This window comes from Trifolium pratense, linkage group LG6 (genome assembly GCF_020283565.1).
Source record: "Trifolium pratense cultivar HEN17-A07 linkage group LG6, ARS_RC_1.1, whole genome shotgun sequence".
Classification (NCBI taxonomy): domain Eukaryota; kingdom Viridiplantae; phylum Streptophyta; class Magnoliopsida; order Fabales; family Fabaceae; genus Trifolium; species Trifolium pratense.
Genome location: NC_060064.1, coordinates 19,551,914 through 19,570,606, shown reverse-complemented (window position 1 = coordinate 19,570,606; position 18,693 = coordinate 19,551,914). Strand labels below are relative to the sequence as shown.

Below are 18,693 nucleotides of genomic sequence, written 5' to 3'. Positions count from 1 at the left end.
TTTAGAGACTGATTACAAAATTTGGTTGTTAAATCGGTAGCTAAATTTAGTAGTGATAAATAGCTATTACAAATACTTTTTCTCTAAGAAATGTTCAGCAAAAAGAATTTAATCTTACCATTTTAAATATTTACTCAAACTTTAAAGTAACTTATACTACAACCTAAGCTCTAAGATTATAGCTTATTAATCACGTCACCCACCAGTTTTATTCATGCAATGCAAAAGTTCAACGTGTTTGACATTAGGGATGTGTTGAGAAAAATTGAACTCCTAAGGAGTTTATAAAGAGAATTGCTTGTTTACCTTACATTTCAATTTTATAATATTAAATTATAAATAATTTAAACTTTTAATACTACGAGAGTCTATCTGATATCTATTGAACTATCTCTTATCAAGATTTTACTATAAGGTCACTCGAATCACACTCGATATTACAATATATTTATAATTAGGGAGAATTCTCAACTTATGACTCACATAATCACATTTAAGGTTGATCAGTTAGAGGCAACCCAAATATATTCCTATTTTTAAGGCATTCCCCGGTCATGCTTTCATATGTCTTGGCTATTCTATCAACATTATTAACAGATACATAACTTTTGTTAAGACACATTCATGATTATTATTTGGAAGTGTTTCTTATTTCCTTAAATAAAATAAAATGTGTGGTACCACAAACTTCAAAATCAACCATTATGATACATTTCCAAGTGTCAAAAAATTAACTGGAAACAAAGGATCTAGATAGTGATAGCATACTACATTGTTTTCCTTCCTACTATACCACTAGTTTTTTCTTGACATATATGGATTGGAAAAACAACAATACATAATTACATATACGTCCCCTTCCTTAATTTCTAGGGACCACCTACATAAAGGTGCTGCAATATTTGAAAATTTCATGCATGATATTAAGTTGTGCAATTGTGTCCCACATTAATTTTAAGTTAAGAACAATGAAAAATATATGGCCAAGTATAACTTATGTGTGGGGTATTAGTGCCATGTGTAGCCTTGTGGGAGAGGGACAAGTCTTGTTAGTAATTTTAACCTTGTGGGTTATACATTGGTGTCACTTTATCTACTCTTTCAAGCTACATTCTAAAACTATTTATTGCAAGATAGTTATTCTGTTCTAAAATAACTAATTTAGTTGTTCAACTTAGATAGATTAAGAAAAGGCAAAATGTATTAGAAGTTTTTTTACCTATTGCATATGTAATGGTTAGATTCTTTTAAGTTTTTAAGGTAACAATTAAATTTTTAAAAGTTTTTTAGGTCAGAAATAGATTATTTATGTTTATAACTTATTACATCTGTTAATATTGATTTGCTAAATTGAATTATTTTTTCAAAATTAATTAGAACTTAAACATTTTCAACAAACCCTTAAAAAAATACATTTTCAACAAATATTTTAGAAAAATTCGCCAAATCAAAATAGAGACCCCATTTTTTGAAGCACAAGAAGCACAAGACAACGGGTCGTGTTGCCCTTGATCAGAGCTAACCTAATTATAAAAAAGTCCTAATAATTAATTCATTATTAATTTTTAATTGTTTAAAGAAAAGTAAAATTTCATCGAGCAAAAATTATTCCCTCCGGTCATAAATATAGGAGAATATCTACTTTTTAGATTCATTGAGAATCTAATATATTTGGTCTATATTATATGCTAGATACATTAAATTTTTAATGTATCTAAAACGTAGTTTTTCTATTATATTTAGGATTGTTTCAATTGACCGTATCCCATTATATGGGATTGTGGATAAAGACTAGCTAGCCAAAGCCAACTATTGGTCTTTCTTTTTTCTTTTTGAAGCAACTATTGGTCTTTCTAAAGAGTTATTTATTCAAGTTAATCTCTTCTATTATTTTCTTAATAGATAACATAATAACTATTAAAAATTCATACATATAAGTTTATGAGTTAGAGTTTAAATTCCAATCACAATGTCTGATTTGATAATTTCTACATTTTTATTAATTAAATTATAATTTATGTACTTTAATTTATTATTTTTTTCTATATCAAATAGTCCGAAATGACTACAAATTTATCTTTTAAATAAATAGAAATTTTGATATTCAAATTTAGGTTCATGAGTATATAATGTGATTTTTCAATAAACTATATGATTTAACCCCTTTCTTGATTTATCTATGTATTCATTATTTTAGATAGCATGTGATTAAATTTTATAGATTAATCGTCCCAATGATATCATGATGTGAAAGATACGATTATTTTTTTGCAGAACATTCCAAATTGGTAATGTTGAGATAAGAACGATGATTTTCTCTTTTAAGAAACAAATATTCTTGATTTGAAGCGATAAGCTCTGCCCGTGCTAATTTACTTTGCATTGTTGTCATTATTATTAAGAAATCCATTCAATTAGTGAGAAGATTAAGATCTTATCTTTGAGCTTGCCTGCATGATATTTTGAATTAAAAGGGTTGAATACATTTGTATTGTTTATAATTTAAGTTTGCTTATTAAAATAAAAAAATCTTTCCGTTGAACTAAATCAATATGTAGTTGGTGATACTCCTCTGTAGTACATGGTGATGGTGAAGAGAGATTTTATACGCGAACATTCCGACATTCAAGTCAGTATTTATGTGAAGTGAAGGTTTTAGAGAGCGGGTAAAAAGTACTCGAGCCTTCTGCATGAAAAGGGTTTATATAGTCTCTAGCGCGGAGTCAAGACAATAAGGATGGATACGATGTCCTCGTCATTAATGACTATCAAAATAACGTCTAAAATATTATGATTGACAGTAATTCTCAATCATTCAGATGTCGGCCGTTACGTTACAAAAGACCGACTTCCTTAACTATTGGGCAAGAGGGCGAGACTTTGGATTTACGCACCATTGGGCCGAGCTTGACGCAAGATCGAACGAACTCATCATATGTTAGACTTAGATCCAGTCCAGAACAGGCGAGTAAAGTAATTTTATATAAGTGCATGAGTATTGTAAAATTAAATGGTTAATCACAAAAAAAAAAAAAATATTTTATATATTTTCAATCTTTTCTATTATTTATAGGTTATATTTGTGGCGCTTGAAATTTCTACCAATGTTTAGTTGAAACTAATTTTCATAGGACAACCTATGGTGGGCAACAGTTAATATGCATAAGCCTTTTCTTATGTATGGTGCATAAGTCATTCACAACCATTAGATGATTTTACACATGTAATAATCATAACTAAAGAACTTTATATTTTTGCTTGCTCAATTTCGGCCACATTTTACATGCGATTCGATCAACGATTTCGAAAATTAATACCGGAAACATTCATAAAATCGAACGACGATCAAAACGGTATAAAGAACGTCGAGTTTCGTTGATTATTGAGGGAGAACGAACCGGGTTGACGAACCGGGTCGTCGTGACCCGTTTCTGCCGAAAATGGGTGAGGAAGATGATGAACAGTGACGCGCGTCCACGCCCACTCTCACTGGAGGCGCGTGGGGGCGCGTGCGGTGCCTAGGAGACTCCAATTTTTTTTATTATTTTTACATAAAAATAGTAAATAATTTTCTGAGAATTTTGGGATCAGTTTGGTATTTTTCTGAGACCTGGAACTATTTTTAGTTAATTAAATGAGGTAAATATGCTTTTATAAATATAAGATATTAATAAAATTTTCCCAAAATTTTATTTAGTGTATTTTGAATTATTTGGAACGGTTGGGGATACCTCACTCTCTTCGGTTTTATATCTTCTTAAAAATTTAAATTTATTTCACAATTTTTATTAAGGGTTAAATATGTTTTTGGAGAACAACTCTTTGAAACCATTCCACAGCAAAAATGGTTTCATACCGTTATACACTGAAACCATTAGTCTAGTTAAATGATTTCATGGCGTTATACACCGAAACCATTATTATAGTTAAATGGTTTTATATGAGCATTAGTGTCAAGATGTTATACACTGAAACCATTAATCTTGTTAATTGGTTTCAAGATGTTAAATGGTTTGATACTGTTATACACTGAAACTATTATTATAGTTAAATGGTTTTATATGAGCATTAGTGCCAAGATGTTATACATTGAAACCATTAGTCCTTTTAATTGGTTTCAAGATGTCATACACTGAAACCATTTGTCTAGTTAAATGGTTTCATACTGTTTTACACTGAAACCATTATTCTAGTTAAATGGTTTCATAGCGTTATACACTGAAACCATTAGTCTTGTTATTTGGTTTTAAGATGTTATACACTGAAACCATTAGTCTAGTTAAATGGTTTCATAGCGTTATACACTAAAACCATTATTTTAGTTAAATGGTTTCATATGGGCATTAGTGCCAAGATGTTATACATTGAAACCATTGTTATTAAGTAAAACATCACATAAGTATTTTACAAAACCATGCTACATAAAGCAAAAAATCATATAAAGCAATTAGGGTTAGTTTAGTTGAAAATAATTTGGATAGTATGCATGAGATATTGAATTCGATCATTTCTTTATTGTAAAGAAAAATCGATATATATATATATATATATATATATATATATATATATATATATATATATATATATATATATATATATATATATATATATATATATATATATATATATATATATATATGTAATTAATTAATGTATGAAATTTTATTTATATTGTGATTATGATTGATAAAACTTAAAATTAAATTGTATGTTTGACAAGTATGTTTTATATATACATGAACCATTCGTTATTATGTTGGGCTTCGAGGGGGTGTATGACGAAAATTAATTAAAAATAGATTTTTATAATATATACTTCAAAGGAACAAAAGTTATTATTTAATTGGAAACGGGGGGCGCGCTAGAAATTTGGGAGGGTGCGCTAGAAGTTTGGAGGAGGAAAAAAAATTGGGGGCGCGGTAGAAATCTAGGGGAGGAAAAAAATTGGGGGGCTCACAAGAAATCTAGGAGAAAAAGAAAAAAATTGGGGGGTGCGCTAAGCAAAAGGGGGGCGCAAGTAATGGGGTAGTATATGGGGGGCGCGCGAGTAATGGATTGTCTAATTTTGGGCTTGGGCTGACCTTTGTTTGATTTTTGGTGTAGGAAGCAAATATGGTGGGTGTAGGAAACAAGTTTATGCATGGTGCATAAGTTTGGGCTTATGCACCATAACCACCCCTATGGTGAATTCTTTCATTTTAATAAAAAAAATTCATATACATAAAGCTAGAAATCGAGTTCAAATTCATAAATTTTATTGTAATAAAAAAAGAATAGCTACACAATGGTTCAATGAACGTTACCCGGCTCCATATAAGTTGGCAAATTAGATACAACTTTGCTTCTAAGAATATACTATTGCTATCTATAAAGAAAAGAAAGAATACTATAAAATTTTTATTTGATGGAATCATTCGAAGGTTGTTGATATGCTTCCACTTTCAGCAATTTTATATAGTTTTGATGCTAAATATCCTTGAGCACTTGAATATTTTAAAGTCAACCAGTTTATTTCTACTATATCTTAATTTTAAAAAGAACTCATCCTCATCTTTTCAACCTCATCTTATTTTAACTTTTACAAAATGTGCTATTTGAGTTTTAATTTAGTTGCAATTTTAAAGTGCTACTTGTGCTAACTTTACTATGAAAGTTATCTCTAAGGCTCCAACTTGATTTCACGTTCGGTTTATATATATAAATAATGTTGTGTGTCCAGCTATTGTATGAAAGCTGTTGTGAGTTGTGACATTTAATTTATATTTTCATAGTAATACTAAATATCCGACTTAATGACCGATTAATTCGAAAAACAATCGGTAGAAGTTTAATTAAAGTCAAATTTTTGTTCTGTATAGACCGACCGGAAATAATATTAACTTAAACATAAATTTATAAGAATAATTTATTTTTAGAGTGAGAAGCTCCATCTTCTCTCTAGGTTTTTTGGCCTAAAATCACTTATATGTATATTTTTTCTTCTGTTTTAATTTAAATAAGTGATTTCTTTTTATTATATTTTTAACTTATTTTATTTATTTTTAATGATTTTCAATATTATCATAACTTTTATAAAACATTTAATCAAACAAATTTTAAATTGGAGTTTATTTTTTAAGTTTTTTAAAAATGAAATAGACAAACAACTTTAACTTTATTTCTAAAGCACTTATTTTGAACTTTATTTTAAAGTAGCTTTTAGACCGTAAAAAAGTCGGGCCAAACAGTACCTAAGTTTTTTTTGTTGATTTTGTTGTGTCGTCGTCTAAGTGTAGCGTTGTGTTATTGTCGTTTTGGTGCGGCGCTTGTTTGATTTTTCTTCTTGTTGCGGTGTTCGTTTAGATCATATTGAAAGATAATATTCAATCAACTGCAGATTCAATCAATGATTTGGGCATAAACTTTGCAGATCCGGAGGCATAAACCTTCCGGTGACTAATTTTATCAAATTATTTGTAGTATTTTGCTGTTGTATGCTATTAACTTGGATGCTGTAAGTTTGTTCGCAAATTCATCCTTTTCGTTTTTACCAATGTTGAATTTGTATTTGCATCTGATGTACTCTATCAATTATTGGAATTAATATCATCTATTTTTTAGTAAAAAAAAAATTGTTAAAAAAAATCTCTTAGAAACGGATTTTTAGATGACCAATCGTTAGTTGGTTCAGTAGTAATTGACGCTGAACTTGGTAGGGAGCATGGGCGTCTCCGGGTTTTAGGAGGCTCTGTGCAAAATATAAAAGTGACTCCTTAATATAAAAAATTTAATTTTTTTTTAAAAAAAACTGTCGATTTAAATTGCGTATAATTTAAAAAAATCATTTTTATTCTTGGAAACATATATATTATCAATATTAAACCAATTACATTAAATCAAATGGGATAAGAAATACAAAATAATTATCTTTGTATATAACGTCAAAAATGAACCTCCTAATCTAAGTTTAAATTTTATGCAAAGATTAAAATGGACTAAAACTATATTTACGAGTATAAATAACTAATCTATTGATACTCATATGATATTATATGAACATTAACAATATATAACTATTAATTTAGAGCCTACAAATTAATCTATTAATACACATCTAATATTTTATAGGTATAAATATTATATAAATAATATTATAGGACCTCAAAATTTTGAGCTGAGGCCCTCAAAATTTTGAGGTTCGATGCCGTCGCACACCTCGCACATGTGTGCAAGCCGCCACTGGTAGGGAGTACCACGATTCGATCCCCCATAACTATAATCAAGAGGGGGCTGGAACCACTTGATACTAAAATTGATCCCCAAATCAGATTAAACCGGTGGTGAAAGAAAAAAAATGAAAGAAAATGATTTTTAGACTAAGAAGCCTTCTTTTCATTTGGTACGACATTATTCTTTTTTTTTTTTTTTAAATAGTCTAACGGTAAGAGTAAGACACATAAGTATACATACATCAAATGTCAATGCAATTTTGAGATGTTGTGCATAATGTGACAATATCAGTACTTGTATCCTACTTTTTTTTTTATTGAATCGGTTGAATCCGACTTCATTTGACAATAGCTATTTACAATAAATTTATTTTTATTTTTAGTTTATAAAACATGAAAATCCAATCTCTATTATTTCAAAAATGAACTCTTTTCTAGAAATTTGTTCTATTTTTTTTTTTATAATAAAATTTGTTCTAATAAAACTGCAAGATTGTATTAAAAAAAATAAAATTACCTTCAGCATCCTGTCAATTTTTTTTTTTACCTTCAACAACTTTCCCTACCATTGTCAAGTTTATTACAGTAATTTCGGGTAGGATATCAAAATCTTTGGCACTAAATTAAGTATGTTATTCATGAGAAATTCCTAATTAAAGAAAACATAACAATTTCTATATTCATTGATTAAAAAATCTCAAATATTAATACGCAATCAATTTCGTAGATCTGTTAACGTGTTGTTAGTCGTATCCATTCGCCAAACTTCTTGATCTCGATTAATATATTCATACTCAATTAAACTCGTCTCTAAGCCACTAAGTTTTGTCTAGTGATGAGGGGGAGTTTGAGTAATACGCTATAGATCCTGAGTTCGATTCTCAATTATTATAAAAAAAAAAATTAAACTCGTCTCTAAATTTGTCCACCCAATCGCACACATACCAAACATCATTTACAATTTAGTTTCGCGCGCGTACGCGGATTCAATAGATTGTGCTTGTGGTTAGTTATAACCAATGGTTGGTTCTAGACCACTTATGTTCAGTTTGACGGTTTACATTTTTACCTAAAATTTTACTTTGTGTGGTTTGATTATATCAGGTATATAGTCTCCGGTATTTTGTAACCTCTTATTTGCCTAAAAAAATAATCTCAATAAACTAATTTATAAATTTTACGTTGACCAAAAAGTACAAATAAGTAATTTTTTAAATTAAAAAAAAAACGGTAGGACCGCGGTTCGATCCCCACAATTACGATTGGAGGGGTTGGAACCACTTGATCCCAGAACTGAACCTCAACCATGGTGAAAACAAAAAAAATAAAAAAAAAATGAGACATAAATGGCCCTGACAGAATTAAACGTCAGCATCATTAGCAAGATGCGACAGCCCAAGGTTATAAGAAGCAACCCAAACGCGTCCCCTGTTTTCTCATAACAACTTTAAAACGACAAAACACATTCTCTCATTTCTTGCGTTTTGTTTTCTCTTCTTCTTCTTCTTTTTCTTGCAGCCACAATTCAATCAAACCCTTCATCAGTTACATTGAGACAATTCACACCCTAATCACTTCTCAGATCTTTACTCTCTATGGTATGTACAAGCTAATTTTCACTATTTTTTTTTTCTTACTTTTGTTATTGCTGTTTCTTATTTTTTTATTTGTGTAATTTTTAATTTTATGTTATTATTCTAGTGTACATTTATATTTTTTGTTGGTGAAGTTTGTTTATTTGATTGATTGATTGTTTTTTACTGATGTTGATATTGTTATCAGGTCACTCTGGTCACGCTCTGAGTAGTAGGTTTTAATATAAACTTTTCTAAGAAATTACTATTTTACTTATTTTTATATATTAAATTATGCATGTTTGAATCCACGCCGAGTTTCTCAGAATAATATGATGTGACACCGTGATTTTGTTTAAAGCTGTATTTTTTAGCTTCAACAAAATCGCAGTGTCACGTGATTTTGACAAATTCATTGTGATTTTGGTTAAAGTTGCTCTAATTTCGATTTGGCACGATTGTGGTCTTGAATACAGATTTGTTGATAGTTATACCAATTAAAAAAGATTTGTTCATTAGCATCGTTTAAAACATGTTAGGTTTAGGACTTTGAAAGTTAGGTTATGATATGATGGAAAGTGGAAACACGTGAATATAGAAGCTGGCAGTGTGTGTATATATCTTCAACCCTGTTAGGTTTTCCTTTCTTGCTATTTTGTATAAAAAAAATTCTTAAAAAAATACTCGATTTTTTTATACATGTAGTCACCGGTTTGATACACACCGGTATTGATCCGCAGTTCAGTAAAAAAAAATTATTGTTGTTTAGTAAAAGGTAGGAAAAAAAGTTTTCGTATGTCTTTTTGTTGTTTATGTTGATATTTGATACCCCTTTCATAATTTTTTTTGTATATATTTTTTTATTTGATCTTGATTTGTATTGTAGTTAATTATAAAAGGGTCAAGGAAGTAATCAGCTAATCAATCCTTATAATTGTTTTATTTATTTTGCACGTAGTGTAATCAATCAAGCAATTATGATAACGTATCCGTATCTTAGATTTTTTAAATGTCTAGTATCCGTTTCCGTGCAACTTTTTATTCAGGCAGGATGCTCACGTAATCAGCTGACTTTTTATTTGATTTAATCCGATTTCTTCGCCTTAGCATAGTATTGGTAGCACCTAATCTTAAATTTTGACAACTTATACTCTTCAGCCAGCCTTCAGTGTCTTATGTATCTTATATGTATATGTATAGAATATTTTTGATATAATTCATTTGGCTCGATTGGATTGTTGAAGGTTTCCAACTAATTTTTCTATCTTTCTTTCAGGTGTGTATTTCATCACATGCTTTGTTTTTGAGAAATTGAAAGTTAACCAGGGCTGCTTTATTCATTCCTCGACTATTCTCCAAGTTTCGTAAGAAGTTCATCTACTTCAGTATTTTTCTCTAGTGTCATTACCAAAACCAGGGGATGCTGAAAGATGTGGCTCAAAGCAAAGAGTTCCTTGTATGAAATTAATGAGGTTGTACCTCCATCCAAGCATCCCTTTTTAATACTTGATGAGATCGGATATTTAGTTTCCCGTCAATATCTATTTTGTACTCATGTGGCTGAGTTAGCTGGAAATCTCGGTAGTTGTATAACGTCGAAACCTGATGTTTGTGAAGATGGTTGAGCTTTGAGGACTATATAATCGATAGTAGTATTGGTTGTACGCAAAAAGTGTTACCGAAATGGAAAAGAAGGGAAGTGTGTTAATGCAAAGATATGAGCTGGGGAGATTATTAGGCCAAGGAACGTTTGCGAAGGTCTACCATGCTAGGAACCTTGTAACTGGCATGAATGTGGCCATTAAGGTAGTTGATAAAGAAAAGGTTTTGAAAGTCGGGATGGTTGAACAGATTAAGCGTGAAATTTCAGTGATGAGATTAGTAAGACACCCGAATGTGGTCGAGCTTTATGAGGTAATGGCGACTAAGACCAAAATTTTCATTGTCATGGAGTATGCAAAAGGTGGTGAGCTCTTCAACAAGATAGCGAAAGGAAAGCTCAAGGTCGATGTTGCTAGGAGATATTTTCAGCAGCTGATTAGTGCAGTTGACTTCTGCCACAGCAGGGGTGTGTTTCATCGAGATTTGAAACCCGAAAATCTACTATTGGATGAAAATGATAATTTGAAGGTTTCGGATTTTGGTTTGAGTACCTTTTCTGAATCTAAGTGCCAGGATGGATTACTTCACACTACATGTGGTACACCTGCGTATGTTGCTCCTGAAGTGATAAACCGAAAGGGCTATGAGGGATGCAAAGCTGATATTTGGTCGTGCGGCGTAATCTTGTTTGTTCTATTGGCTGGTTATCTTCCATTCCATGATCAAAATCTGATGGAGATGTACAGGCAAATCGGTAAAGGAGAAGTCAAATTTCCTAAATGGTTTGGACTAGAGGTTCGCCGGTTGTTGTCCAAAATATTGGATCCAAATCTGAAGACTCGCATATCAATGGCCAAGATCATGGAAAATTCTTGGTTTAAAAGGGGGTTAGAGAAGCCGATTGTTATCGATATCGAAAAAAATGACCTAGCTTCTCTGCACGCTGATGGACTGTTCGAAGTGTCCGAGAACGGAAGTGATTCTAATACGGAGTCAAAACAACAACAAGCCAAACCATGTAACAACTTAAACGCCTTTAATATCATCTCCTTCTCGTCTGGTTTTGATTTATCCAGCTTGTTCGAAGACACAATTCAAAAGAAAGAGATGCGGTTTACATCTTACAAGCCGGCTTCGATTATAATCTCCAAGTTCGAAGAAATTTGCAAGTGTCTTCACTTGAAAATTACGAAAAAAGATGGAGGTTTATTGAAGTTGGAAAGTTCAAAGGAAAGAAGGAAAGGGACTCTGAATATTGATGCCGAGATTTTCGAGATTACACCTCTCTTCCATCTTGTGGAACTTAAGAAGTCCGATGGCGATACAGTGGAGTATCAGAAGCTTTTGCATCAGGAAATTAGACCAGCACTTAAGGACATTGTGTGGAATTGGCAAGGAGAACAACCTCATGAACTCCAACATGAAGCAGTGCTGGAGGAGCAACCAACAACCATCTTTTACTGATCAAATTTGAGGATGTTTTGTAGTGAATTGCAGAATCAATGTTGTTTCACTAGGTTGTTGTATGTTTTGTGCTACTTTTTTATGATTTTGGTCAAGTTCTAAATTTAACAGTACTATAAGCTTCTTAGTTTAGACTTTGTCATGTGTTGTTTCTGAAGACATACTTACAAAGACTTAGATGGCTAAAGTTAGAATTGAACCAGTTGGGTCTTTTCTTCCATCCCTCATTATTATTCTTTATATTCTGTTGCTTTTTATTATTGCACATAAGTGGAAAAACATTTGATTATGAGTTTGACTCCCATTTTGTGCATATGGAAAAACATTTGTTGGGAGCGGTTAAACCTTAAGTGGATTCAGTTATCTCGAAGAAATTAGTCTTCGCAGTTGCATACGGAAGTTACTTTTGGTTTAAAAAAATTGATATTATGCCCCATTTTATCTGAAAGGGGATTAGAGATGAAACTGGGACAATTTTTTATTTTAAAAATTGATACCTTATATTGCTTTTTTTTTTTTTTTTACTTTGTTGACATGTAGTTCACTTACTTGTACTGAGGTTGAGTTAAAAAAATCAGGTTATTCCTAGTATTTTTGCTAATTCAAATTATGCGATTAACTTAATGCTAAGTTATTTTTAGTTTACTTAACTAAGAATCAGTTTGGTTGATTCAATTTGGTGGATTCATACTTGAGGGAGGTGAGAATGTTCCAATGTGCAAAAAAAGTCAAAACACAATATCGGTTATAAACCCTCTATGTTAAATCAGCATTGATTTTCTTCATTAGGCTGATTCAAATGGTAATAGAGACTATCTATTAAAACAGCTTTTGATGTCAATGAAGTATTGGTTATCACTAGAAATTGTTAGCCTAAACAAGAAATAACTGTGCTAGAATATTAATGAGAATTGAAAATACGCCACGATCAGATTTTAGAAGTTCTTGTCAATGGAGCTTTTAAAATCCTGAGACCCTGCATCATCATACAATCAAATAGTATTGTGAGCTGAGAATCTGATACATCTAATATTAATAAGATGCAAGTGTGTCCAAACTCCAAACTGAAGTTTCCAGTTTCAAGCACTGGCATACGACATATCTCCTTTCGACGGATCCTGATCAAGGTGAACCTTCATTCTTTCTAAATGCGAAACAATAGAAATAGATGACAGTGGAGTCACAAGCAAGTCGCCGGTCACCATGAATGTTATTGGTCCTCTAGTAAATCCTCCTGAAATAGGAGATTTAGGATCAACATATTTATAAAGTCTATCATTACCAAGGTCGTCATGTAACAGTAATATCTGGTTCTTGAGTTCAGCCCATACCGCCGAGCAAAGACGAGGACTAGTTAGTTTATCTTTGAGCTCCTGTGAATTTAAACATCGGTCTGGACTCAACTAGGGTTGGGAACAGGCCAGGACAGGCCTGAGCCTGGTCTACGATTTTTTTTCAGGCCTGAGTCTAGCCTGTGGTCTATCAAATGTTATTTTTTTTGGCCTGGCCTGAGTCTTTTAAAAGTCTGGTCTGGCCTTGTAGCCTGTTTAAAAGTCTGTGTTACATTAAAACTTCTCTATATAGTTTTTTTAAATAGGCTAAACAGACCTTAAAAAGTTCACATTTAAATTTTTATAATTTCTACAACATTAAGAAAAAGCTAATAATATGATTAACACAATAATTAAAAACTAATAAAATAACAAATACGATTACGAAAAGTCGCAATAATTAAAAGCTAATAATATTTATATAAATAATATTTTTTTTATAAGATATAAATAATAATATTATATAAATAATAATTATTATAAACAGGCCGGCCTATCAGGCTTCGTAGGCCTTTTTAGAAGCCTAAGCCTGTCATATTTATGTAAACAGGCCGTTTTTAAAGTCTAAGCCTGACATTTTTAATAACCAGGTCAGGCCAGACTTATACAGACCAGGGCGAAGGCCCCTGTAGGCCGCCTGACCTATTCCCAACCCTAGACTCAACTCAGTCATGCTTGTATATAAATTATCAATGCAGCTTAAAAAATAGAGAACCCTTGAAGAACATGCAACACACCCGGCCCCTAAGGGAAATGTGTGAAAACTAAATACAAAGTCAGCAAAATCTTCCTCTGCCTCAACAAACAGAATTTTTGTTCATTTGATTTTCTTCTTACCACTTTTGCAACCATTTCATTACATGATTTTTCTACATCTGTAAAATCTCCAATCCAAAACTCCAATCGGTTTCTAGGGTCTAAATTACGAATAAATTGTTACCTTTTAAGTTTTAAAGATAAAACCGGTTAAAGAGGTCTTTGATATTGGTTAAAGAGGTCCCTGAAATTACCAAAATACCCCTTTCACTATTTAACTTGCGAACACAGTTCGCTATTTAACTAGCTAACGCCGTCTATACATGAAATTTTACAATGTTCGTTGCTTAGGTATAGAACTGCTTTCACTACTTAACTAGCTAAGACCTTTTATACATGAAATTTTTAGGATTTTAAAATGTTCGCTACTTAAGTAGAGAATTGTGTTCATATATTGATATTCCTCAAGATTCTTGAGTTGATGTGTAGTAAGACATTGAAACAATGTCTTGTATCACATCAACACGAGAATCTTGAGGAACATCTATATCTGAAAAAATGTAAATAACTTAAGAATACAAAATTGTCTCGGTGAATATAGATTTTAATTCAAAACGGGTTTTATCTCCTTGAAGGTGGATGTGTAAAATCCTAAAATTTCATGTATAAGATGTGTTAGCTAGTTAAGTAGCAAGCTCAATTCTCTATATAAGTAGCGAACGCGTAAAATTTCATGTATAGGGTGTGTTAGCTAGTCAAGTAGCAAATGGTGTTTATCCTCATTTTCTCATTCTTACAACATCCGCTACTTAAGTAGCGGAAGGAGTAAAATTTGAAACATAGGGGGTGCAAAAAGAAATTATAGAAGTAGTTTAATGAACAAAGAAGTTGCAGAATTGTTCATCTCTCTCAAAGAAAGTTGTTTGAGTGTAGGAAGAAATTATAAAATATAAGTGTGTTCCTCCTTGGAACCAAGGTATCGATACTTATCTAGAGATTATTCTAGGTCTAAGTCATAGAGTAAGTGAGTATGTAAAAATGTGATGATTTCCTTAAGATTATATAACGGTCCCGGGCAAGATATTCTCGCCTACGTCATGGAGCAAATGACTCCACTATTCCTGGAGTGGTTATCCCATGTGAGCTATCTTTTTGGTCTTATCCCCTTAAGATTATGGATATCTCGTCTGCGCCATGGGAGGACATCCGAACTTAGTCCTTTTGGGCTCTCATGGTCTTAGGTGAATGACCCGTTAGGCGTTATTGGGCTTGGGCGGATAGACCCTCGGTATTTTGTTCGGTCCAAAGTGTTTTATATATTTCTAATTGTTAAAAATTATTTGCGGCTGCCAATTCAATATCACCCAAAAGGTAGCCAATGAATTGGAAAAAAATAAAGAAAAAAGAGTTAATCAAATTCTTCAAAGAGTACTTCAAAAAGTTCTCTCCCAATTGTAGGCGATTGAAGGTTGTTTGAGGCTCTAGACGATTGAAGGAGGTTGGTGATTTTGATACAGATGACTAGATGAGAATGTAGATATTATGGAGAATTCAAACATTTATTAAGTGGTGATGAGTAAGATCTTATATGAATTTGCTAATATGCGATGGTGATGAGTTGATGAACATTAAGGTTGGACAACAACCTTGTACGTGGACAATGACATTTTTATTTTTTTATACATGTGGATCTCTTGGAAGGTGGAAGGGATAGTTCCTATTGGTAGAAAGACAAATAGAGTGTGATGATAGGGAGTTAGTTAATGGTTATTCGGTAAAAGCTGCATATAAATTGATTATGCTGAATAACCCAAGTTTGCCTAATGGACGAGAGCATGACACAAATCGATTCCATCAAAAGTTTCTTGCTAAGTTTGGAGATTGTTTCAAAATAGATTAGCTACAAAAGATAATCTAGTAAGAAGAGGGGTCATTGGTGCTGGATCATCCTAGTGTGTCAGAGGTTGCGGTATGGAGGAATCGGCTTCTCATAGTTTTTTCGAGCGTCTGATTTTTGCAGGGTTGTGGTATCAAGCAAAAAAAAAATGTCAACTCATTTAGTCTATGTGGAATCGAAACGTAAACTCAGTTAGTAAACTCGTAGAATTTACTTCATATTAAAATTATACATAACCTATTTGATTTTTAACTTAATCTATAATTAATAATTTTATTTTTAATCTAGAAATTTAAGTTTTATGAATTTTAATAAAAGAAAATATATAAAAGTTAATATATTATTAATTTTAGATTCAAAAATCAATTTTAAATATTAGTTAATTAATTCACACTCAATTGATTTTCTCTCATTCTCGTGAATTAAATATGACTATAGTCATGCATTTCAATAACAAATATTGTTGGTGTTGGTTGAAAATATACATGTTGAAAAGTCTTGATTTTTCCAACAAATGGCACCAACAATTATATACCCACAATATATTTTGTAAAAAATAATATCAGTCTCATTTTTTTCTTCTTCATGTAACTCTTTAAATCATGCATGTCATGTAAGAATGAATATTATATATGATTAAAATATAAAGTTATTGTATTGTAAATTTTAACCCATGTTAACTTATTTTTACGAAACCCCTATTACATTTATGTATATATTATTTATTAAATAACTTATTATATTTGAATAATTGCATAAATTTTTGTTATATTGTATTATTTTAACAAAATCTAATCACTTATATGTTTCGTCACTCACATGTTTTCATCTATTCTTTTGTGTATTATTTTTATAAAAAAAATTCGCACACATGCATAAAATAAGAATCGATAGAATTTACTCAAAACTATTTTAACTTTGATTTAACACGAAAGAATCGATAGAATTTACGATTTAAAATAAGATTTTAACTACTTGGGTATCAAGTGTGTAGGTGGTTAGGAACTGCAACATCGTTTCAGAATGAAGCGATATCCCATTTAGAGCAATTTGAAGGCTTGATTGGCTGCGGTAGAACCTTCTCTCCAAGAGTTAGTGTGATTTGGTTTGCCGGAGTGTGGAATATTTAGAAATCAAGGAATCAAATACTTTAAAAACAAGGAAATATACATGAATAATTTGATTGAAGAGGTAAAAAGATGTTCGAGGAATTGGTTGAAGTTCAAAACTAAAAGCACGAATTATGTCATTGGTCAATGGTTCTTGAATCGTATAGCTTGCTTGGGTGCAGGTGCATAGGTTTTGTAGTCCGGGGAATTAGAAGGTTTGTGTTTGACTTTGTGTGTGTTGATGTGGCACATGTTGTCCATCTAAATCTCCAATTATTGTATTCCTTCCGTTTTTCATCGTAGCATTTGGTCCTGATAGTTTTCTAGTTATTTTTTATTGGTTTTCATTGAGTTGGTTGCATTAAGGGATTTGCATTTTAATGGTTTAGCATCAGAAAGTTTAGTGTTCTATGCAATTCTAGTTCCATGATATGGGTATTTATTCCAAAAAAAAAAAAAAAGATCGTGCTCTAACTTGTAACTTTTATGTGTTACCAGTTTTGTTTTTTACCTCTGGTACCTTATTATTGCATTCTTTTCTGTCTTTTTTAAAAAAAAAGTGTTCCATAACTTTTATGGTCTTCTAAACTTTGGGTCGGGACCTATTTCCCCACTTAAAATTGTTTTTTATGCCCCCTATAGTGCTCCCAGGCCTCCCAAAAACCCAAAAATACGCTCTATTTTTGGACCTAGGTTGATTTGTATTATACGATCCAAAATCAAAATAGCGCAAAACAGCTTCGGAATATAAGATCTGAAACACAAATAAGCATAAAACGATGCTCTATCTTCTTCTCTGCAGCAACGTCATTGGAAACGTAGTCACACCGCCGCACCATCTTCTTCCTTTTGTGTAGGGTGTTTTGTTTGGTCTAGTTTGGACTAACATATGCATCTACTCTTGTTCCTGTATCTCTTTCTTGAATTTTTCTTTTGCATCTTGAAATTAATATTCCATGTGTTTTGTTTCTAGAATTGATATTTAAAACTATATTTCAGGTTCAATAAGAAGATGAAAACATCATTTTCTTAATGGGCTTGCTTTTGATTTTTAATTGTGAGTTTATTTGGTTAGCGCAAAGCAACTTCAACTTCGGAAAATGAGATCCGAAAATGACTATGTTCGGAAGATATAATCCGAACTCGCTTAAATTCAGAAGCTACGATCCAAAGTTACCAATAGATAGTGCTCTGTTAATGTTAGATTGTCAAACCGTTGGTTGCTTCAATTTTGCTTCTTGAAGCTTCAACTTTGCTTCTTGAAACTTCATTATAAATACTTTGGATTTGTAAGTATGCGCATGTGTCACTTAAAGTACGTTGCTGTGCAGAAAAGCGTTCATAGATACATGAATTGTAGAAAAGTGTTGAATATTGATATTTACGGACAATGAACATTTCTATAAAGTTTATACATGACCGATAATCATGCTCTTACCACCCCAATTCTATACATTTTAACTTTTAATTTTTTTTAATTTTTTTTCAATAAAAAAAATCAATATCCAATTTATTTTGAAACATTTTATTTTGCAAATAAAATATTGATTTGACCAAACAACCAGTACCATTGCCGTTTTTTATTCATTTAATTTAATTTTTAACATCCATCCATACACATATCCCATTTCCCATTATACCCCTACAAATTTGCCCACTTTTTCAAACACAAAGGGGCAAAACAGTCACATAGAAATAAGCAGCTGGCAAGGCAAATAAACCCCAACCAACCACTTTAATCTTTCTCTCTCT

At 31.6% G+C, this 18,693-nt stretch overlaps 1 protein-coding gene across 1 annotated transcript; it reads left to right on the top strand.

Moving 5' to 3' along the window:
• Positions 1-8,648: 8,648 nt before the first annotated feature.
• LOC123889342 (CBL-interacting protein kinase 2-like) lies at positions 8,649-12,068 on the top strand. Its single transcript, XM_045938632.1, has 2 exons — positions 8,649-8,806; positions 10,059-12,068. Exon 2 carries the CDS (start codon positions 10,466-10,468, stop codon positions 11,846-11,848), a length of 1,383 nt encoding a protein of 460 aa, XP_045794588.1. The 5' UTR covers positions 8,649-8,806; positions 10,059-10,465; the 3' UTR covers positions 11,849-12,068.
• The last annotated feature ends 6,625 nt before the right edge of the window (positions 12,069-18,693 follow it).

Bases quoted from the DNA above. Each gene is read 5' to 3' on its own strand.
- LOC123889342 (XM_045938632.1), top strand. From the start codon at position 10,466: ATGGAAAAGAAGGGAAGTGTGTTAATGCAAAGATATGAGCTGGGGAGA.